The 25,155-nt window shown below is 19.0% G+C and overlaps 5 protein-coding genes across 5 annotated transcripts; 3 read left to right on the plus strand and 2 right to left on the minus strand.

Annotated features, from left to right (window-relative positions):
- Positions 1-1,720: 1,720 nt before the first annotated feature.
- PF3D7_1442900 (protein transport protein SEC7, putative) lies at positions 1,721-11,875 on the plus strand (the record flags this gene model as incomplete). The annotated part of the gene is made up of 1 exon (XM_001348545.1): positions 1,721-11,875. One exon carries the CDS (start codon positions 1,721-1,723, stop codon positions 11,873-11,875), a length of 10,155 nt encoding a protein of 3,384 aa, XP_001348581.1.
- Positions 11,876-12,526: 651 nt separating this feature from the next.
- On the minus strand, positions 12,527-16,333 carry PF3D7_1443000 (serine/threonine protein kinase; the record flags this gene model as incomplete). Its single annotated transcript, XM_001348546.1, has 1 exon — positions 12,527-16,333. The coding sequence occupies one exon, from the start codon at positions 16,331-16,333 to the stop codon at positions 12,527-12,529; it is 3,807 nt and encodes a 1,268-aa protein (XP_001348582.1).
- A 1,503-nt stretch (positions 16,334-17,836) lies between these two features.
- Positions 17,837-19,561, minus strand: PF3D7_1443100 (conserved Plasmodium protein, unknown function; the record flags this gene model as incomplete). Its single annotated transcript, XM_001348547.1, has 1 exon — positions 17,837-19,561. One exon carries the CDS (start codon positions 19,559-19,561, stop codon positions 17,837-17,839), a length of 1,725 nt encoding a protein of 574 aa, XP_001348583.1.
- Positions 19,562-21,486: 1,925 nt separating this feature from the next.
- Positions 21,487-23,408, plus strand: PF3D7_1443200 (heptatricopeptide repeat-containing protein, putative; the record flags this gene model as incomplete). Its single annotated transcript, XM_001348548.2, has 2 exons — positions 21,487-21,859; positions 21,991-23,408. 2 exons carry the CDS (start codon positions 21,487-21,489, stop codon positions 23,406-23,408), a joined length of 1,791 nt encoding a protein of 596 aa, XP_001348584.2.
- Positions 23,409-24,220: 812 nt separating this feature from the next.
- On the plus strand, positions 24,221-24,873 carry PF3D7_1443300 (U6 snRNA-associated Sm-like protein LSm5, putative; the record flags this gene model as incomplete). The annotated part of the gene is made up of 3 exons (XM_001348549.1): positions 24,221-24,281; positions 24,485-24,564; positions 24,709-24,873. 3 exons carry the CDS (start codon positions 24,221-24,223, stop codon positions 24,871-24,873), a joined length of 306 nt encoding a protein of 101 aa, XP_001348585.1.
- Between the last annotated feature and the right edge of the window lie 282 nt (positions 24,874-25,155).

Genomic DNA, 25,155 nt, shown 5'->3' on the forward strand with positions numbered 1-25,155 from the left:
TATTATTATTATTTAAGAACTAAATACCTTTTGCTTAAAAAAAATAAATAACAAGGAATATATATAAATATGTTTAGAAGAAAATGTATACAAAAAGTTGAATATTTTTAAATATAATATTAAGAGGAATACTTGAAATGAATATATATAATATATATATATATATAAATTATTTTATTATATATTTAGGAGAAAAAACAATTTAGGTACAAAACAAGACTTAACAAAAATAAACTTTATTTTTATTAAATTACAAAAAAAGAAAAAATGGTATATTATTTTGTATTCATATAAGATGGTATATTATAATATACATTATTTCTATAAAAAATAAAATAATTTTAGAGTAATGGTTTTATGATAATTTTATATATATATTATTATATATGTTGTAATAAAAAATAAGATATATATATAATACAACAAAAAGAAAAAAAAAATATATATACAATATATATTAATATATTTTTTGAATATATGTGTTAATAAAAAAGAATACAAAAAAGAGATAATTATATGGTCATATTTACTGTATTATATATATAAATATATGTTATCTTCATACTATATTATATATTATATTTATTATATATTATTTTATTATATTATATAATATATATTTTTGTATAATGGGATGAAAAGAATATTTTATAAAATATATAATTTATATGATTTATAAACATAATTATCATATATATTATTATTATATTATATATATATATATATGATGTATTATATTATAAAATGATACATTAAAATAAAAATACATGTTTTTTATTTATATAATATATGTATTTATTGTATTAATAAAATAATATTAAAATATTTTTTTATCAGAAAAAAATAAAAAAATCAGGGGGACTTTTTTTTTTTATTTTTATTTTTATATTTTTATATTTTTTTTTCAAATAATATATAATATATTTTTATATTTATTATTGACATATTTTATAATATAATGTATTTATTTTTTCAATATTTAATTTATATATATATATATATATATTTATTATATATATATTATTATAAATTTTTTTTTATATTTATTTTTAAATAATATACTTTTTTTTTTGAAAATTTCATAATATATATAAAATATAATATATTATTTAAATCATTACATTTTTTTATTAATATTTTATTTTATTTTATTTATTTTATTTTATTTTATTTTTTTTTTTTTTCATTGTTCTTTCCCATTACTTTAATGTTGCAAAATATCTGATATTTAAAAAATAAAATAAAATAAAAATATATAAACGATTTGTGATTTGGCATATTTATTTGAGAAATAACAATTTATATTTTATTTATATTTTTCACATTTTTTATAAAATATAAAATTCCCATGAAGATTTAAAAATGTACATATGATCTATGTCCTAGCAAATATATATATATGTATATGTATTTATTTTAATTGTATGTAAATATATAAAAGTATTATATTAATGATTTATACATTTTCAATATATATATATTTATATGTTTAAATGTATGAAGTAATGTTTATATAAAGTACGTTATGTTATTTCTTGTAAATTGAAGAAAAGAAAAATGTATATATATATATATATAATATATATTTTATATACGCATGAAAGTATAAATATATAAATATATGTATGTATATATATATATATATATATATATATATATTATTGTTAATATATGAACATATGTTTTTTTCTTTCTTTTCATTATATTTTTTTTGTGAATAATGGAATACAAATATTATGATAAGAAGATGGATAAGTGCATAAGTTTTAATGAAGCTTATGATTTAAATAATGATGAGAAGAAGGTTGGCACAAGTTATGAAGATTTCCTTATGAATAGTTCATCATGTATGAATGATGAATATATGAAGTTAAATATTTTTACTGTTATAAAAAATGAAATAATAAATGTATTGTCAGTTATAAAAAAGCATGAATATAACAAAAATTTAGATTCTAGTATTGTAGACGCTTTATTTATATTATATAATAATATAAATAATTTAAATAACAATTTAAAGGAAGAAATAGATATACATGATTATAATAATAAGTTAGATATATATCACATTGCTCCCTTTTTAAATATCATAAGAAATAATAATATCTTTTATAAAATTAAGTTAATTGCATTACATTCGTTAGATCATATATTAAAATATAATAGTAGTTATTTTAATGATAAATGTACTAATGAACATATAAATCGAAAACAAATATCTTATTTATGTGATGATTATGATCATGATCATGATCATGATGTCAAAAGTAATATTAGTGATAATTTATGTAAAAGAGATATTATAAATGAATCCATAGAAAAACATTGGACCAAAGAATTTGATAACAAACATGATGGAGTTTCAACAAAAATGTTAAATGAAAAAGTTCGAAAAAAAAAAAAATATCATTTCTTTTCAAAGAATTATAAATTACATAAAAAGTATCATATGGAAAAAGAAGAAGCAGAAGAAAATTTTACCTTTCTAATAAACAAAGGAAATAATATTATTAATATTAGTATAGAAACATTATTGAATGCACCAATAAATTACAATAATATGAATTATGAAGAAATTATTTTATATGATACTATGATATTATTTAATAATATATTAATGAATTCCATAAAAGTTGTAGACAAAAATAATATTATAAAAATAATATGTTATATTTTTAAAATATACAAAAATACGAAATATTCTTTATTATTTAAAGGAAATTGTGAATCCATATTAATTAATATTTTTCATGTGGTTATGAAAAGTTATGTAAATAATATAGACGATGATTTTATTCATGATATATTAACCATCATCTTAATATTAATAAATAATAATAAAAATAAATTTGTATTAGATTTATTAAATAAGAAGGACTATATTAATTTATATAATGAATTATTTGAAAATGAAATGTCTCATGAAAATTTAGAAAATATTAATATATTATCCTTTAGTTTATTAAATATATTAATGGAAATATATGGATATTCATTAATAAATAAAAATTTTGATTCTATATCAAACATAATAAGATGTTTATTTATACATATAACCTCATCATCTTATGTACTTATATGCAAAGCCTTAAGATCATATATAAATATTTTCATTTTATATAAAAAGCATTTTTTTATATATAATGAAATTTTTATTAATATATTATTAAATACATTAAAAAAAGGTTCATCCAAAAACATAACTGAAACGGCATTATTAACCTTGTCACATTTTTGTTTAGAAAATGTGTTATTCGAAATATATTATAATTATGATGTTAATCTATATGCTTCAGATTTATTACAGAATTTTATACAATCCATATTAGAATTGTGTGTTAATTTTGTTAATAATACGGCCATAATAAATGAGGTTATATTTAAAATGATAAAAAATATTTTGTATATATTAGTACCTTATGCTCATCACACCAAGCAGAAAAAAAATAGTGATCATAATTGTCATAGTCATCATAATTATCATAGTCATCATAATTATCATTGTCATCATAATTATCATTGTCATCATAATTATCATAATCATCATAATTATCATTGTCATCATAATTATCATAATCATCATAATGAGCATAATAATCATAATGAGCATAATCATAATAATGAGCATAGTCATCATAATGAGCATAATCATCATAATGAGCATAATCATCACAATCACCATAATCATCACAATCACCATAATCATCATAATCATCATAATCATCATAATCACCATAATCATCATAATCACCATAATCATCATAATCATCATAATCACCATAATCACCATAATCATCATAATGAGCATAATCATTTGAATAGTATACATTTACATAGTAATCATAGCTATTATAATCATAATTCTATTAATGAGATGAATCACATTAACCATGATATTGGTTATATAAACCAATTAATAATTGAATTTAAAAATGATATATATTCTGATACTTATAATAAAGTTTTTGTATCAAGGAAAAGAAAAAGGGGAAGAAAAAGAATGTCGATACTTCATGAATTTAATATTAAAGAAAGGGATAAAGAAGATGGACACGATAACGAAAATAAAGATGAGGACAAAAATAAGAAACATAGTAATAGTAATAACAATAATAATGATGGTAATGATTATGATAATGATGGAAGTTTACATCAACATAATACTGATAATCGTAGACGAACAAGTTTTTGCAAAAGAGAAGCTATTAATGAATTGATTGACCGTTATAATGATAATAAGAATGAATTGAAAAAAAAAAAACATTATCTTAATGAATTATATTCCTTAAATTTCTTATCATCATCAACTAAGGATAATAGATTTGTTACTTTTTGTGCACTCTTATTATTTGAACATTTCAGAGAATATGTTAAAGTAAAATATATTAAAAAAAAGAAACATATAATGAGAAAGAAAAAAAGAAGAAAGGAAATATTAAAAAAATCAGCAACTATATTTAATACACTTAAGGGTAAATCTATTGATGAATTAATTAAAATGAGAATTATACAAACACAAGAAACATATAATAATATCGATACAAATAATGCTATCATCGATTCAGAAGCTATGCACAAAGATGATGATATAATTGAATACTCAAGTTCATTATATGAAAATAGATCATTTCTTACTAGTGAAAATGCTGCTGAAAGGGGTTCGAGTATTAAGAGTAATTCTTATAATCCTGATACGCATGATAATAAAATGCAAATGAATAATAGTAACATAGATATGAACTTGTCAAATATTAGTTATAATCATGATGAACTTGAAAATAATAAAAGCTTAATCAATATCCATAGTAATTTTACTACGGAAGAGTCATGTGACGACATGAATGAAAATGAAAAGGACATAAAAAAAAAGAAGAAACATACAAAAGGACATACCTCTAAAAAAGAAGGAAAATTCGGTAAAATGGACGAAGACGAAATAGATGTAGAACAAGAAAATAATAATGATAATTGTAATGATGTAGATGTAATGAAACAGGAAAATAAAATGTTAAATGGTATTGTTGATGAAAAAATATCAGCAAATGATCAAAAAAAAAATAATAAAAATAGTTCTAATATACATAAAAATATATCTGATGATCATTCAGTCTTAAATAATAACTCCAAAAATTCTGTTGCTCATTATGAGAGAAATGATGAAGGCAAAAAAATAGACAAAAAAGATAATACTGAAAATAATATTATTAATAATATTGATGATGATAATATTCACAACAACTACACAAATGAAGAAATATCTAAAAAGGAGAGTGATTTACATAAAATAGATAATCATCATAAAAAAAAAAAGCATCATCATCATATGAAAGCAAGTGAAATTATTTCATCCGTTGCTCATAATTTTTCGAAAAAGCATTTTAAACATAGTACTAAAAATAATTTAATGGAAGATGAATATTTTGTAAAATCAATGGCTAAATTTGTAAGATATAATCCATTTTTAGATAAAGAATTTGTAGGTGAATATATTTCACATAGGAAAAATGTAAACCTATTAAAACGTTATGTAAGATTGTTTGATTTTTGTAATTTATCGTTATTATCATCTTTAAGATTATTTTTACGTTGTTTTAAATTACCTGGGGAAGCTCAATTAATAGAGAGAATATTAGAACACTTTAGTTTATGTTTCTTTTATTCTAATCCAATACATGGTGATTTAAGTAACATATATAAAGTAGAAAATGATAAGGTGGTTTGTTTGGTAAATGACGAAGAACTAGCTAATAAAAAGAGGTACATATTAATAGATTTTTTAAATGAAAATAGTAATAAAAATAATGTAACGCATGATGATAGTGTATTACCAAATGGTAATGAAACGGACGCGAAAAAAAATGTGGATGAGAATAATAATGAAAATGATTCTAATTTAAATGAAAATAGTACAAATCTGAAAAAAAATAATGTAGATAATAATAAAGATAATGTGAATGATTTACATATTGAAGAAAAAATTAATTTAAAAAAGAATGTAGATATTAATGATTATATGCATAAAAATGTATATTACTTATCAAAAAAAATTGAAAGTATGAGTGAAGAGGAAATTCAAAAGAAGTATGTACTTGTTGAAAATAGTGATGTTATTTTTATATTGACATATTCTATAATCATGTTGAATACAGATTTACATAATAATCAAGTTAAGAATAAAATGAAATTAGAAGAATTTATTAAAAATAATAGAGGAATAAATAATGGAAAAAATATTGATAGAATATATTTAGAAAATCTATATAATTGTATTTTAAATGAAGAAATCAAATTATTTTCAAATACACAAAACACATATACAAATGACGATCAGTATTGGAAATTATTAGATCAAAAAAAAGAAGAATATAAATATTATCATTATTTTAAAGCTAATGAAATATATTTTTATAGATATGATATAAACAAATTGTTAATAAGAAATAATTTCCTACCTATATTTTTTGAACTCTTTAAACGAACGAATGATTACAATTTAATCGAAAACTGTACATTTATGTTTAAAATGGTTATAAATAATTTGGCATATTATCATGATTTAGGAAATATAAATAAAATATGTTATATATTTAAATATATAAATTTTTATTTAACACAAAAATGTCAATCTTTATTATATTTATTTTTCCATTTCATAAAAAAATGTTATAATTCGTTTCGAAACTGTTGGTCTATTTATATTAATATTATATTTAAATTAGTTACTATTGATTTATTGCCTATCTTTTTTTATCCACATATATTTATAAACAATACTCAGTTTAACATTGATAAAGATGTTTTAAATAGAAAGTCTAAGAAAGGAAATACCCTAGAGACATATAATATAAATAAAAGTATTACAGAGACATATCAACATCCGTTTTTAGTTTTTAAGAAAAATGTCAAGAAATTAAATAAATCTAAATGGATTGATGATTTCAGTAGTATGTTTTTCTCAAGACATCATACTACGGAAAATAACAATTTGTCTATAATATTTAAAGATAATGGTAATTATAATGAAAAGATCGAAGACATAAAAAATCAAACAAAAGAAAAGGAAAAGGAAAAAAAGAAAAAAAAAAAAACTGATAAGGATGATAAAGATAAGGAACATGAAAATGAACATGATAATTTAAAGAATGATAAGAAGAAAAATAATGAAAATTTAAAACATGAAGATAGAGAAAATGAAAACCATTCAGACGGACATAATGCAGAACGTAATGATATAGATGAAGAAGATTCTGATGAAGATGATGATGATGACGACGACGATGATGTTGATGAAGACGATAATGATTATGATGACGATTTTGATGATGATGATTATATTGATTATGATTGTCATAATGAAAATTATCATTATGATAATATCATCAACAATATTAATAATGATAACAATGATGAATTGGAATATATTTATGTAAATATCAAAGTGGATCCTAAAAATATAGATAATAGTGCAATAATTGATAATGTTAATATATATAAAAAATTAAAATTAGATATATATAACTTTTTTACATTTAATGATTTTCATAATAACATGATTACAAATTTAAATATTAGTAGTTTAATTTATTTAATAAAAATTTTAATTATTAAATGTTCAATTAAAAAAGAAAATGAAATACATAATGTATCTGCTCATCATACCAATAAGTCCGATGTACATCATCATTCATTTTTAAAATCACACACTCTGTCTCATCATCATAATAATAATTATTTAACTAATGAGAAATCAGGTAACACATTTAATGTTAATGATTATATTAATGATACAAATCCGATCATAGTGAATTCCGAAAGTTCTTTTGATCAATTTTATCATAGCAAAGAGAAATTGCTAAGTACTCAAATGTTTTTCCATATTATGTGTTATAAGATTAATTATACCTATATTTTATATAATATATTATGTAAATTGAAGTTGAAATCTTATAGAACAAGAAATAGATTTATAGATAAAGGAGAAGGCCATGAACTGAATTTATATATGAAACAAATTCATGAAGCAAGAAAATGTAAAAATATAATCCAAGAGGAAAGAAATAAGAAAAATTATTTCGACCTAACCTTAAATAATATATATGACACTGATAATACAAGTGATGCTGGATTGAGCGATTCTGATTATAGTGACATATCTAATGATTCTTTTTTTGTCAGAAGAAAGGAACGTATATTGGTTGATATATATATGCATAGTCATGAAGCTCGTGGAGAAAAACATAGGGATGAAAGAAATAGAAATAGTCATCATGATGATGATAATAATCATCATAATCATCATCATCATCATGATGATAATTTTGATAATCATAAATATGTTGATGAAGATGACCTTTATGACAGTTATTATAATCATCATGAAAATAAACATAAAAGATTACAAGAAGAACAAAATGAAGAATGTGATGAATATAAAGAAATGTATAATGAATTTGATAAAATTTATTCGTATGCTGACAGTACAGATGACGAAAGAGAAGATGGACATGATGAAGATCATTCCTATGAACATGCACATCATAATCATGATGAAGATGAAGATTCAACATATTTAAGTGACGATAAAGAAAATGCAGATGTTTTTAATAGCATAAATTATAACAAACATAAATCAGGTCATAATATAAAATCAGGTTTCCATACAACAAATGATGGGAATGTAAATAAAAATTTAAAAAGAAGTAAACAATATTTGATTGATAAAATAAAAATGGATCTTTATATGAAAACATATATTATGCACATAAAAATAATCGTATTTACCTTTGAACATTATTTTAATTTATTAAATAGATATTTATTAATAAATTATGATGCTTCTATTTTTATTAATATATATAATAGTATTTTTAAAAATTACAAGATGGAAAATGTAAAAGTAATGACAGAAGAGGATATATCCAATGATAAATCATATAACTTATATGATACAAATTTTGAAGATATCAATAAAAAAATAAATTACAAAGAAGAAGAAGAAGAGGAAGATGAAGAAAAACGTATAAACATAAATGATATTGAAAATAATTTATTTACTGTAAAGATGGGTAAAGCAGAAACGGAAGAAGGTGACTGGTTGTTTATAGAACAATTAATTATGAGTATTATGAATTTTTCATATCTTTGTTTTAATATATATAAAGAAAATAAAGTGAAGATTAGTAAAAAGTTATTAAAGAAGATGAATATGAATGCAGATACTGTAAGAAGAATTTGTTTAGAATTACAAAGGAAAAATAAAAAGTTCTTTTTCTTATGTGGAATATATTTAATATATATATTACAATTTTTAAATAAGAATATATTATATCGATTCATTGATAAAATAATATATGTATTAGAAAAAATATCAAAGAATGTATACGTTAATAGTTGTATTATAAATATATACTTAAATATGTTGCAATTAATAACTCCGAACAATATATTATATAAGAATACAAATAATACAAATATATCTTTAAACGATAAAGATATATATATTTATATTGAAAAGGCCACAATATATACTGAAAGTATTAATAATATAATAAATAATAATAACGTTTTATTAAAACTGAACAATTTTAATATTGAAAATATAATATTATCACTTTTACCTTACTTATTATATTTTAATAATAAGAAGGAAGAAATAAATTCACATATAGCATCAATAAATTCGGAGTGTTTACATATAATATCAAATATATATTATAAAAGTATATACATGTATATGAACAATAATGTTAATCATAGAGATAATGATAAATATATAAAGATGAAGAAGAAAAGTGCAGCTGTTCTTTTGAATTCTGAATATGACATGGAAAAACTTCATGACATTCCTTTTGAAAAAATAATTGAATTAAAAAAAATGTATATATTTTTATTAACATGTTTTGTTTTGTCTTTGGCTTGTTCCTTTAGTTCGAAAAGGACAAGGAGTGAAGCTTACATAAAGTTGCAACAATTTTTATTTAATGAGAGTTATATATTTAAAAGAGTAAACAAAAAGGAAGATAATAATAATAATAATAATAATAATGATAACAATAGCAATAATAATAATAGTAATAGTGGAAAGAATGATAAAAATTGTAAGGAAGAAAAATATGTGTATAGAGATGAAAAATTAATAGACCTAATAAGCAACTTTATCATTTTACCATTAATCACATATAATTATTATTTTCCATTTATATGTAAAAATAAATATGGAGGAATATCATCTAATGATGGGGAAGATGGAAATATTAAACAAAGTGATAATGAAATAAAGGATAGCGAACCTTCAAGTGAAAATTTGTTAACATTAGATCAAAATAATTATTGTAAAGAAGCATTACTAAACTACAATTTATTTCATAAAAAAAATTATGTAAGTATTATGTCAGAAGAAATGTGGAAAAATAATGAATATGAAAATTGCGGTTGTATAATTAATTATAAGAATATAGAGAATATTGAAAAAGATAATATTGTTTTAAATAATATATTGAATTATGCTAATGATTATTATATACATACTATATTACATAAACAATATAATTATTATTTTAGTTATTTATATGCAAAAAAAATGTTAACATATGATAATGTTTGTTATAGAAAAAGTATGAGTATTAGTTTTGTTAGTCATATTATGTTATCCTTTTTATATTCACTTTTAAATTGTTCAGATGATATTTATGATGATGAAAAGAAACAAACAAATAATTTATTAAATAATGAATTAAAAAATAACAAAACAAAGGAAACACATAATAATGATGAAGATAACATTATTAATATATATTCATTGTTATGTTTAAATAATGAAGCTATGTACAACAAAATTGTTACCAAAGGCAAATGTGAAAATAATTGTATTTATTACTTTCTAAAACATTTCTACCATTCTTTATTAACAATTAAAGAAGAAGCAAACAAAATATTAAATATATATAAAGAGACATTTATAGAAAATATGAAGAATATCATTTATGTATCCTCTTCCTATGCTTATTGTCTAAAGGATCATCGTATTAGCTGTTTTTCGCACATTAAAAATGGCCACTTCTTTTTAAGAGAACAGGAAAAAGATATATATATTAAATTACTTAATGTACAAAATATTAATGACAAAGAATATCCTCAGGAATTAGATAATGATGTTGTTAAAAATATTAAAAAATTGCAACTCAATGTGAGAATAAGTATAGTTATTGTGTATTATATTTTATATATGGATAATAATTCAAATGAGCAATTTAAAGCAACCTTTGAAGAGTTATTAAATGTTCTCCTAACAAAATATAGTGATAATGAACATGATGAAAATGTTGAGGAAAAAAAGCAAAATGATGTAAAGGAGGTTCAATCAAATGATAACAAAGATAAAAGTGTTGTAACGAGTAAAAATGAAGATAATACAGAAAAGAACGAGGATAATGTAAACATTACAAATGATAAAAAAGAAGATAACGTAGAAAATTTAACGGAGGAAAAACAAAACAACGTAAACGTTTCAACTCAGGATAAAGAAGATAACGTAGAAGATTTAACGGAGGAAAAACAAAACAACATAAAAGATTCAACTCAAGAAAAAGAAGATAACATAAAAGATTCAACTCAGGATATAGAAGATAATGTAGAAGATTTAATTGAGGAAAAACAAAACAACATAAAAGATTCTACTCAAGAAAAAGAAGATAACATAAAAGATTCAACCCAGGAAGTAGAAGATAACATAAAAGATTCAATTGAGGGAAACAAAGATGATAATGCCAATATTTCAAATGACGACGAAGAACATGAAAAAACCCAAGAGTTAAAAGAAGAGGGAAAAGAAGATGATGCCCATTCATCTGATGAAAAAGATGGAAAAAACAATTAAAAAGGATAAGAAGAAGTCTAATAATAAAGAGTTGAAAAAATAATTTAATTTGCTATTATTCGAATTTCAGAACTCATTATAAAGCAAAAATATAGGAATTTGCATATATATATATATATATATTTATTTATCAATTATATATTCATATTTTACATATGCATGTTAATAATACAAACATATATTCGTTATATAAAAAACAGGAATTTGTTTTTTTTTTTTCCATTTTTCCTAGAGAATAAAAAATTTGCTTTAGAAAATATTATATATAGAAATAATTTTTTATATTAAAATGATTAATAAAAAATAACACAAAAAAAAAAAAAAATTATTAAAATATATATATATATATATATAATAAATAATCATTTACATAAAAAGAGAAATGTTATTTCCACTTTATATTGTTTTAAAATTTATATTAATTTTTTATTTTCAACTTTTTTTCTATATTATTTTTTCTTTTTTTAGTAAAGTATATTTGTAATACAAACATTATATATATTTATAGAACAACTTTATTATATGAAAATGAATATTTTTGAATTATATTTTTAATTGTAAATATAAACATAATGATATATATAAATATATATATAATATATATTTATATGGATATACACATATTATCATTATGTTTCTTTTGTGTATATATTATAAACCGTCTTTATACAAATTTGGCTGAAGCCATGGGTGCTTTAAGGCTTCCATAGCATTACACCTTTTAGAGGGATCTATTTGTAACAAGGATGAAAGAAAATCAACAAACAATGTGTCACTTATTTGAAAATTATTTTTTAATAAGTTATCACTTGGATAACATACATCATAATAAATCTCATTATTGTTATTGTTACGTTTTCTTGGAGTAGATGTATTTGGATTTTTATTTTTTAATAAATCTTTTGTAAGGATATTATCTTTTTTATTTAAACGAAAGAAATCATTAGAATTAAAAACAATTTCTTCATCATCTTCTTGATTTAATTGTTCTTCTTTTATATAATTCTCGTACATATTATCTGTCGTAAACTTTTTTAATATTATTAATCCGTGTTTTGTAAAGATATGTGGTATCCTACAGTTATTTATCATATAAAATGGGAAAGGTCCAATATAAGAAACAATTGAATATATAAAACGATAAATATTTTGATAATCAAATAATATTTTTTTTGTTAAAAATTCAAATAATATACATCCTAAACTCCATATGTCAATTTTCCTATCATAGTTTTGTTGTAATAAAACTTCAGGTGATCTATAAGATCGAGTTTGTATATACATTTCTAATTTATCGCTTTCATATATACAACTATTAAAATCGATTATTTTGATCTTGTCAAACTGTTTAGTATTATATATATTTATATTATTATGTGGAAAATTATTATTATTATTATTATTATTATTATCACTATTATTATCAATATTTTTTATATTATTACAATATAAATTATTATCTATCATATTTTTTACATTATTGTTATATGATTTATCAGAATCATATAACACATTCGATGTCTTTTCATTATTATCATATTGTGCATCTTTATTTTCAATAAAGGTTTGATCAAATGATGGATACGCAATTATGTTCTTTTTTTCTAAATTTGAGTTATTTATATTTGAAGAATTCAGAATATGTGGTTCTATTGTATCGTTATATATATTAACTCCATTTTGATTAACTTTATTATATTTACCCTTTTCATGATTCTTCTTATTTTTTTTCATATTTATCATAATATTTTCTGGCTTTAAATCACAATGTATTAAATTCTTCGAATGTATATATGCTAATCCTTCTAATAAGTTTTTAGTCAATATTTGTAATTGACCCAAAGTTCCTAATTTTCCTTTCCTAATGAAATAATTATATAAATCACTTTGCATGTATTCTGTTACTATAATTAAATGTTCTTTATAATAAAAGGAATCATATAATTGTATAATGTTTTTATTAGATAAATTATTATTTGTATTTGCATTACATAGTATATTTAAGACCATGAGTTCTAACAATCCCTGATCTAAAAATTGTTTTCCATTTTTCATTACTTTTAAACAAACATATTTAGGTTCTACCTTTTTTTTATTATTTATTATTTGGTGTTTATTATCATGTAAATTATTTTTAATATCATGTTGTCTATTATAATTCTCATTTTTTTTTTTTTTTATAGTATTTAAATTTACAAATTTATCATAATTGTTTTTTTTTTTATCATGTGTTATTTCTGAATCGTCTTTCATATATTTATGACAATATGGTAGGAATACTTGTGTATCAGTTTTTACTTTTTTATATAATAAATTGAGACATTTAAGTGTAGTACTAAATTGTGTTTTTGATAAAACTTTGACTACTTTATATTTATTCAAAATAATTTGTCCTTTAATAAAATTCAAACGTTCATTATTTCCATATTCACTTTTGTTAGCTTCATATATAACCTTTAAATTTATAGTATTATAATGATTATTAATTCCAATATTTTCATCAAAGGAAATATTGCCTGTGTCATATAAAATGTTTTTTACTTTTGTATCATTATTTATTTCAACATTTATCATATTATCTTGATCGTTATATTTATTTTCCTTTTCATTATAAGATATGCAGGATAACAGTAGTTCTTTTTTCTTTTTTAATTGCTTTGATCTAAATAAATTATAATCTCCATTGCAATATTCATCCATCCATTTTCTTTCATCATTTTGATATGTGTTCATATGTTCCATATTTATATCTTTATAATTTGTTGTGTTACATATATCTTCGACAATGTCTTTTTCAGAGTTATTGAATTCATTGTATATTGCTTTATTTAAAGAGGAATCGTTGTTTATAGTTATAGCACTTGATAATTCATCATCAAAGCATAAGCTAATTAGATTTTTTCCACTCTTGTGATGATTTTTATTATTTGTTAGTACATTAGTTTCATTACTATTTAAGAAAAAGGCGCATTTTTGGATATATGTATTATTGTTATTTTGTTCTTGGCAAATAAGATTCTTTTCATTATTTTTATAAAAATCGCTTATGGATTGATAAAAATCGCTAGTATTGCTATTAAGGTTATTTTTCTTTCCATCCATATTATTTATATCATAAATATCATAATTGTTTATTTGTGTATCATTATTATTAATATGTATATGTTCTATATTAAAATTAGGTGAATTATATCTATTATCATTCATAGATTTTATATTGTTTGGAGAATTAATAACTCTATCATCTTTAATATGTACTTCTTCGTTTAAATTATATCTCATGATTAAATAATTAGGATCCATATTATATTGATCCTTATGGTTTTTGATACTTTCATTGAATATGCCAAAGTTAGGTGATGAGTTTCGTTCATTAATTCCAAAAATAGGTGAGTTACATTTATTTGAAGAAGTATTTCTAGCTATTATACTATTTGAATGTGAATTATAACTATTCGTATTTGTATTATACATATGATTAGGAGATGATAATATATAAGAATTTTCTGTTGTAGAATTTTTTTCATCATTTGTATCATAGGTTGTTTCCAAGCATCTTTCATTATCATTACAATAATTTTTTATAAATAAATAATTACAAGGAATATAAAAAAAAGGCAAAAAATTGTTTTTATAAAAATCAACATTTTTTTCTATAATAAAGAGATTATTTTTATCTAAACATTTTATATTATCTTTTTTTTGTTTCAGAATATTTATTACTTCATCACTTAGATATGTAGAATAATCATTTAATTGAATATTATTATTATGTATAATATAAAATTGTTTAATTTCTTCGATTAAATCTTTTCTTGATATTCTTCTAATATTCAGTGTATAATCTAATCCACTTACATATTTCACAAGCACATTATTTATATTATGCAATAATACATTATCTTCACTGCTTCTGTCTGATGAAGTATATTCAGTGGATATTTTCCTCATATATAAATTTTCAGAAATATTGGTATAATCATTTTTATCTTTCATTAATAAATTTTGTTCATTTATATTATTAATTATTTTTATATTTTTTCCATAATCATTATTTTGTACAAAGTTTTTGTCATTTATTTTGGATTTTATGTGTTCGCAAATATTTCTTTTATTTTTATCTTCCAATATATTTTCATTATTTAATTTGTCTTCATTGTAATGTTTTGGATCATATATCATTTTATTTCCATTTTTTTCATATAATATATTCTCAGGTATCTGACATTTATTTATTTTTTCAATTTGCAAAATATTATTACCTAACATATTAACCTTGTTCATAAAATCTTGTAAGGTTGTTTTAAATATTACCTCTTCATTGTTATTAATTTGGTTTTTAACAGAACAAGATTGTATATAATTCGTTAGGTGTCTCTTCTTATATTCTGAACAATATTTGCTAAATTCTTCAACTGCATTTACAAGTGAAAGAATATCATATTCTGTCTTACTCATGGTTAATATGAATAAATGAGTAATATATATATATATATATATATATATATATATATATTATAATTTCTTTAATATAAATTTTTATTTAACCAAAAAATTATACTTATATAAAAATGTTATTTTGTAAGGTCATAAAATAAAATAAAAAAAAGCATAAAATATAAAAAATGAAAAAAAAAAAAAAAATTATACACATATATATATATATATATATATATATATATCTTTTTTATGGAAATGTAATATTTTATGTAGAAATAATTACTTAATATATTATATACACATATTATATAAATTTATATTTTCTTTTTCTTCGATAAAAATACATACAAAAAAAATTATATTATTTTTATTTTATTTTTTATTTATATTCATAATTTATATATTATATATATATATATATATATATATATAATAACTTCAGTAGAATTTTTCAAAATTATACAATATTTTTATAAAATTGAAAAATTTAATGATTTTCATTATATAATTCTTGAGATATACATGTATAAAAAATATTAATTAAATTTAGTATATAATGAAACATATGTATAATAAAAAGAATACTTTTTTTTCCTTCTTTTATTCTTCTTTTTCATATATTTCGCATCATCAATATAAAAATATTTTTTTTTCAACATTTACAACATATCTATTTTTAATAATGAAGAAAAAGCAGAAAAAAGAAAAAATCAAGTTAATGTTTTGCGCACACTTCTTTTTAATATAAATAAATTTACTTATCAATATATTATAAATCTATCGATAAAAAAATGAATATTATTTATAATGGATAATTATATTTAATTTTAAGTTATTAAAGATAAAATATTTCTAATATATAACAAATAATCAATTTAAAAAAAGAAAAAAATTAAATAATAAACCAAATGAAATAAGCGCATAAATATACATAATATATATATATATATATATATATATATATATATATATAACATATTTATATACATATATTTTTATTATATATAAAGTTTCTCTTTTTAAATGGTTGAAAAAAAAAAAAAAGAAAAAAAAAAAAACATTATTATTTAAAGATCAGAATATAAATTAATATATTTTCATACACATTTAATATAAAAACAATCAATAAAAAAACAAAATTAATAAAATAAAAATTTTGTTTTTATTAAAATATTTTTATTTAATACAATTTTTTATTTGATAACTAAAAAAAAAAAAAAAAAAAAAAAAAAAAAAAGACATATAATATATAAAAAAAAAAAAATAATAAAATTACCATAAAAACCTGAATAATTAATATAGAACATATTAGTATATATATTAATAAAATATAATTGAAATTTTGATACAAAAATAATATTTTATATACATTAAACAAAAGTGGAACAAATGATGAAATATTGAAATAATCTTTAAATACATAAAACATATATATAGGATTTCTAATTTTATGAAATATGTTCCTATAAATGTATATATATATATATATGTGCATTTGTATATATATTAGGATTATCATTTTTATTTTTCGTTGTTCATTTGTGGGTCTTTTATATGCATTTTTACGTCAAACGGTTGATTCATTTTATTACAAACAATTAATAATAATCTTGCTTCCATTTCGTGACTTTGATTTTTAAACATGTACATATCACCTGGACTTATTAAAAGTTGCATATGTTTTTCACATTCTATAACGTTATTTTTAATTCCTGTATCAATAAAAAAATTATTTGTATGACAATCTAATACAAGAAAAGTCATAAATCCATAGGAATTTTTTACAGGCCCATATGTAGTATCTGTTCCTATTAATATAATAGCCATTGCACCACCTTTGCTTTGATAATTTAAAGGTATACATGTCACTCCTTTTTTTATATTATTTTTGTAATTTTTTTCTAATTCTACAATTTCGTTTGGTGATTTTTTCATAAAAGAAGAATTTTCTTGTATTGAACTTTTAATAATTTTAAAAACATTAGTATTTGCTTCTTCATTTTGTTGTTCTTTATTTTTTTCGTTCATACTATTTTTTTTCATAAATCCATTATCACTATTTTTGCTATAATATTTTCTTATATCATTTTGTTTTAATTTATTATTCATAATATTAATAGCAGCTACTTCACTTGCTTTAGGTCTACCTCTTCTTCTTTTTACTTTAATTTCTTCTTGTGTACTATTATTATCATTTTTATTAAAACTATTAGTTTTGTTTAAAATACTGCCCAATGAATTTTGTTGATGCATTTTCTCTTTTAATAAGCGTGCTCTATATTCTTCCATTTCTTTTTTCTTTCTCCTTTTTCTTTTGGGCTTCATATTTTGTTGACTATTTGAATTATCATTCATATGATTATTATTACTGGAAGTTGTATGACTAAATGTATTGTTTACATTCCCTGAGGAATGATAATTTTTTTTATTGAATGTATTATCATCTTTTGAATTATTATTATTATATTTATAAGATCCTCCACCATCTTCATCATAACCATCATCATTTTCTTCATCATCGTCTTCATATTCTTCATCATCTCCTTTATCTTTTTTATGATTATTAAAATCATTTTCATCATATTTATTTTTTGATGATCTATTAAATTTAAAAGATCTGTTATTAATATTATTATTATTATTATTATTGTTGTTATTGTGATCATTTTCAGCATAATAATCTTCATCCTCAAAATGGTCTTCCTGTTCATTATTTTGTCTATCATATTCATCGTCATTATCATCCTCACCCTCCTCTTCATGTTCTTCATCATCATATTGTTCCTCTCCATTTTGATCTTGTTCCATTTTTCTTTGTTTTCTTTTTTCCCTTTCCTTTTGTTTCATTCTTTCCATTAAAATGACATGTTTTTTCCTTCTTTTTCTTTTCTTCAATTTTTTTTCCAACTCTTCATTTTGTTTTTCATTTACCACACTGGAATAATTTTTAAAACGATTAAAGGTGCTTTCGTTAATAATTGTTGGTTTAGTATTTTCTATTCCAGTATTTGTTTTAAAATTATTATTTAAAGTTTTTTTTTCTTCGTTTTCATCTGTCTTATTTATATTTTTCTTATTTAATATATTCTGAACATTTCTTACAGTAGCTAATCGGTCTTTTAATGGTAAATTTTTTGTTCTTTCATTTTCATTATTTGCATTTGTTAAAATTGTTTTTCCTAGAACATTATCATTTTTATTTATATTATTATTATCTAAAAAAGCTGCTGAAAAAACGTTAAACATTTTCTTTTTCTTATATAATTTATATAAAACATTAAAGGGTATTTATAAATGACCAAAAAAAAAAAAAAAGAAAATAAAAAAATTAAATTAAATTAAATTAAAATACATATGTTTTATTATTAAATAATATAATTATGTACGTATTTCTTTATTTTATAATTAAATCAGAAAATAATAATAAAGGAAAAGAAGGAAAAAAAAAAAAAGTTAAAAATTATATAAAATATAAATATATATATGGAATAATACAATGAAATAGTATATACAATATAATATACGTTAATATATTAAAATTGTAAAATAATATAACTTTTATATGTGTTAACATAAAAGGTGGATATAATATATATATTATATATATATATACATATATAATATATATATATATATAATTGGGGGAAAAAAAAGAAAAAAATTAAATACATATATAATATACATAAATGTGTTTTTTTCTTCCTTTATTTTATTTTATTTTTAACGTAGTGTGCAAACTTCAAACTCTTCCTTAAGGAATTTCATTTTTTATACAATATTTATAATACTTAGAATAAATGTATTACAGAATAAATATATATGTAAATTTACATTATATAATATATATATATATATATAATATATCAATATAATATTTCGAAAATTATGATTTATAAATTAAAAGAGTTATAAAAATGTGTATTTATTTCATATAAATATGAAAAAAATATATTACATATAAAATTATATTTATAATATATATTAATTATTTTTGTATTTCTCCAAAAAAAAAAAAAACATTAATAAATGATGAAATTGTTATATTTAGGTAAATATACAAATTACTAAAGAGAAAAATATTTTATTATTATAAAAAATATAAATATTATTATACAATATTGTATACATGTTGTTCTTTTATTTCTTTTCTTCTTTCAACATATTATAAGGAAAGCAAAAAAAAAATAAAAAAATAAATAAAATAATTCATCCATAATAAAATTATTGAAGAAATTATTATTATATATATATATATATATATATATATATGTATGTATATATATATTTATATATTAATAATTCTTATTAAAAGATTATTATTGCTTTTAAATATGATCAATATCATTTCAAAAGGGAAAAAATAAATATCAATTAAGAAAATAATAAAATGAAAAAAATGTTAATATTAAAATATTTAATAAGATATATATAAAACAGTTTTATAAAAAGTAAATTTTTCTCTAATTTGAAATATGCGACAAGAATATTTTATATACATAATATATTATATATATACTTATATAATTTTTCCATTGAATAAATAATCACATTATAATTATAGAATGTATTGTTATTTAATTTTTTTTCCTTTTTCTTTTTTTAAATTAAAGAAGCAATTTAAATTTTTCATTCATTTGTTTTCCCTCTTTTTTAATTCTTAATTTTATAAAAAGTTAGGATTGTATTTTATTATTATATATATAAATATGTATTGCTGTACATATATATAAATTATCAAAAAAAAATTTTTTTATTGTTCTACATATATTAAAATATTATATCTATATATATATATATATATATGTGGGATCATATATATTATTCTCTTCTTATAATATTCAATTTTTATAATGTATTATAAGAAAGAGAACAAAATTTTGTAATTTAAATTATATTAATTTAAATTTCTATAAATATACATTTTATATTGTAATATTAAAAAAAAAAAAAAAAAAAAAAAAAAACATTTTTATAAACATATAAGAAAAAAAATATATATATGTATGAAAAGTTTAATGTAATTTACAAATATAACAATTTAAGACAATGTAGGATAAATATAAGAAATAAAGAAAAAAAAAAAAAACAGAAATCATTTAATCATATAATCATAGGTAGTATATATATATATATATATATATAATATATTTATTTAACTTGTGTGTGATATAATGAGGAAGCTGTTAAGTACAGCTATTATGGACTTGAAGAAAATAAAAGGTAATAATTTTGAATCGAAACATTGTAATGATAACTTAAAGTCTTTAATTATAAAGAATATACATAAGTTTGAAAATGATGAAATTCTTAAAATTATCGAAAAATACAATGAGAAAAATTATAAGGATACCAAAATTTTAAAATGTAGTTATGATGTTTTTAAAAACAATGTACATAGATATTCATTTGATCAAATAAATAAAATTATACGTTTATATAATATATCAGAAATTTATGATATCCATTTTAATACATCAGTTTTTAATTATATTATAAAAAGATTGGATGCGATCCCACCCTATGTAGTAGTCAATGTTTTTCATAGTAAGATTAATGATATAATTAATGTGTATAAATATATATATATATATATATATATATATGCTACCATATAATATATACATATCTATATATAAATATATAAATATATATATACATATATATATTATTTTTAGATTTAATTCGCTCAGGATTAAGAGATTACAATAATATTAATTTGATAAAGGAATATTTTATAAAAAATATAGACAAATTCAACAACCTTGACTTAACCATTATTTTAAGTTCATTTACCATATTGCAAGAAGAATTATTAAAAAAAATTCCAAACGTAAATAATAAGGATGTTTCATTTAATATATATGATACGAAGAAAGATCATTCTTTATGTTCTGAAGCATTATATGATTATATGGATATATTTAAAATAATTTTAAATAAGATACAGAAAGATAAAAATATTCATGAAAACTTGAGTGTAGTAAATTCTGTTTTAATATTAAATATGTTGAGTAGAATAAATTTTTGTAATTACGAAATATTTAAATTTTTTACAAAAAACTATTATAAAAATTTAAATGATAAGGATTTAGAACCTCATCATTTTACCTTGTTATTAAATTCATTTGCTAAATGTAATATACACATTAATATTATGAAATATATATTAAAATATATGAATAATAAAAATTTCATTAATAATTTATCTTATGTAAATATTACTAACGCTGTTCATTATATGGCTAAATTTAATTATAGAAATGCAACATTTTTAAATCATTTGAAAGACAAAGTAATTGAAATAATTGATATCATTCCTCAGAGAGAATTTAGTAATATCATGTGGTCCTTAGCTAAATTACATATTAAAGACGATTATTTTTATTACATAGCTTTTCAAAAAATCAAACAAATTATTGACGTAATGGATATGATGTCTGTTGCTCAAATATTAGATGCCATGAGAAGAAGAAAAAATGTATCAAATGGACAAGATATAGGTGCCACAATAAAGGAAAAGAAAAATTTAGAAAATGATATAAGTTGTCCGTTGAGAGATATAAAGGACACAACATTAAATGGCCAAAATATTGATTATAAGAATAATATAGAACATAATAAATATCATAATAATGAAGAAAAAGTAAAAGAAAAAGAAATCATTACAACACAAACAACAACACAGAATAAAGATTTAAATAATAATATACAGTTGACATATAAAACACCAGAAAATAATATTATATCAATTGAAAAAAATATAAATACGTATAATATAATATCTGATGATTTAGAAAAAAATATTTTACATTTATTAGTAAATAAATACATAAAACATATACAACATTGTTCACTTCATGTCTTAACACAAGTGCCATTTTGTTGCTTACAACTTAATTATATTAATAGTGATATATATTATAAATCATTAGAAATTCTACGAAAAAAAAGAAATGATATGACAACTTTGAATTTAATATATGCAAAATATTTTCTTAGAATTTTTATTGAAAAGCAAGAAGCACATTTTCAAAAATTACCTCGTTCCCTTAAGCAGTTCGCTAAGGAAATTTTGAATTCTGATAATAATTAAAAAAAATATTTTAAAATTAGAAATATAAAAAATATATATTAAATACATATTAATAGATGTCGTTAGACTATAAAATAACAATATGGTATATTTTGTTATATTTATATGAATATTATATATAAATTCTCCTTTTTATATAATTTAAATATATATATATATATTTTTTAATTTAATTTAAATCTTTTTTTTTTTTTTTTTTTTTTTTTTTTGTGTTATAATTAATATTATGTTTTTATTTATTATTATTTTTTTTTATTTTTCAATATTATTTTAGGGATGTTTATAGTAACCCTCATTCCTTGTTCCCCCCTTTTGATCTAAATAATATATATTTTTATGTATATATTAATCTATTTATTAATATATATATATATAAGTTCATTTGTAAAAATTTAACAATATCTTTCTCATTTGTTTTTAATATATATCTATCATATAAAACTTATATATTTCTCAAAAAAAAAAATATATTTACACTTGAGGCATATTATTTTATATAAATATGTTTTTGAATGAGTGCATTAAAATAAAACATTTAGAATTATATATGTGGTAAATAATTATTATATAATATATTTCTAATATATAGTATTTTAATAATATATATATATAAAATACGTAACATGAAAACACTAACATTATATTTAAAGGAATAAAAAAAAAAAAAAAAAAAAAAAAAAGAAATGAAATGAAATCATAAATTTATATATTAAAATATTTATATAATATTTATATGTAAATATTTGTTTATATATATTTATTTATTTAAATATCGTGTTAAATATTTTAATTTTTTTAAACAAATTCCAAAGATGGCTACAATTAGTGGGTCAGAAACATTTTTACCCTTGGCTTTAATGGATAAGTGTATTGGTATAAAAAAAAAAAAATTTATGTAATATGTTATATTCATGTAGAACTCAAATGTTTTTATGTATTCTTCAATATAATATATACCTAAATAACTAGATACTATATGATTATATATATTCAGATATTGTATTATTAAAATTTTATGTTTTTCTTGATATTATATAAATATTTTTCTTTTTTCATTCTATATAATATTTCAATAGGAAGTAAAATATGGATAATGATGAAAGGCGATAAAGAAATTGTAGGTAAATTGGTTGGATTCGATGAATATGTAAATATGGTAAGTTACAAATAAACACGAAAGAAAAGAAAAAATTACATATAATATTATATATTACATATATATCACTTTAACATTCAATTTGTTTTAAACATTTTAAATATGTATACATATATATATATATATATATATATATATATATAGGTATTAGAAGATGTTACAGAATACACGTACGCAAATAATGTTAAAAAAGTAAATAAAATTAAAAAATTATTATTAAATGGATTAAATATAACTATTATGGTTCCAGGAGGAACTCCAGTGAATTATTATGATTACGAAGAAAAGTTAGAAGAAAATATAGCATAAATAAATACGTTAAAATATACAGAGTATATAATTTTCATGTTTTTAATATTGTACTCTCATTTTATATATCTATTTTTAAAAAATTTTTTCGAAATAATATTATATATATTTTAAGTATTATCTTTATTTTTATTATATGTTTTTATTATTTATTTATTTTTTTTAATTTCTTTATAAAAATAGACATACACGAAAAAAATAAAATAAAATGAATAAATATAAATATATAAACATACAAATATGTATATATATATATACACATTCATGCATTCTTTCATATAA

The sequence above is a fragment of the Plasmodium falciparum genome, assembly GCF_000002765.6.
Source record: "Plasmodium falciparum 3D7 genome assembly, chromosome: 14".
Classification (NCBI taxonomy): Eukaryota; Apicomplexa; class Aconoidasida; order Haemosporida; family Plasmodiidae; genus Plasmodium; species Plasmodium falciparum.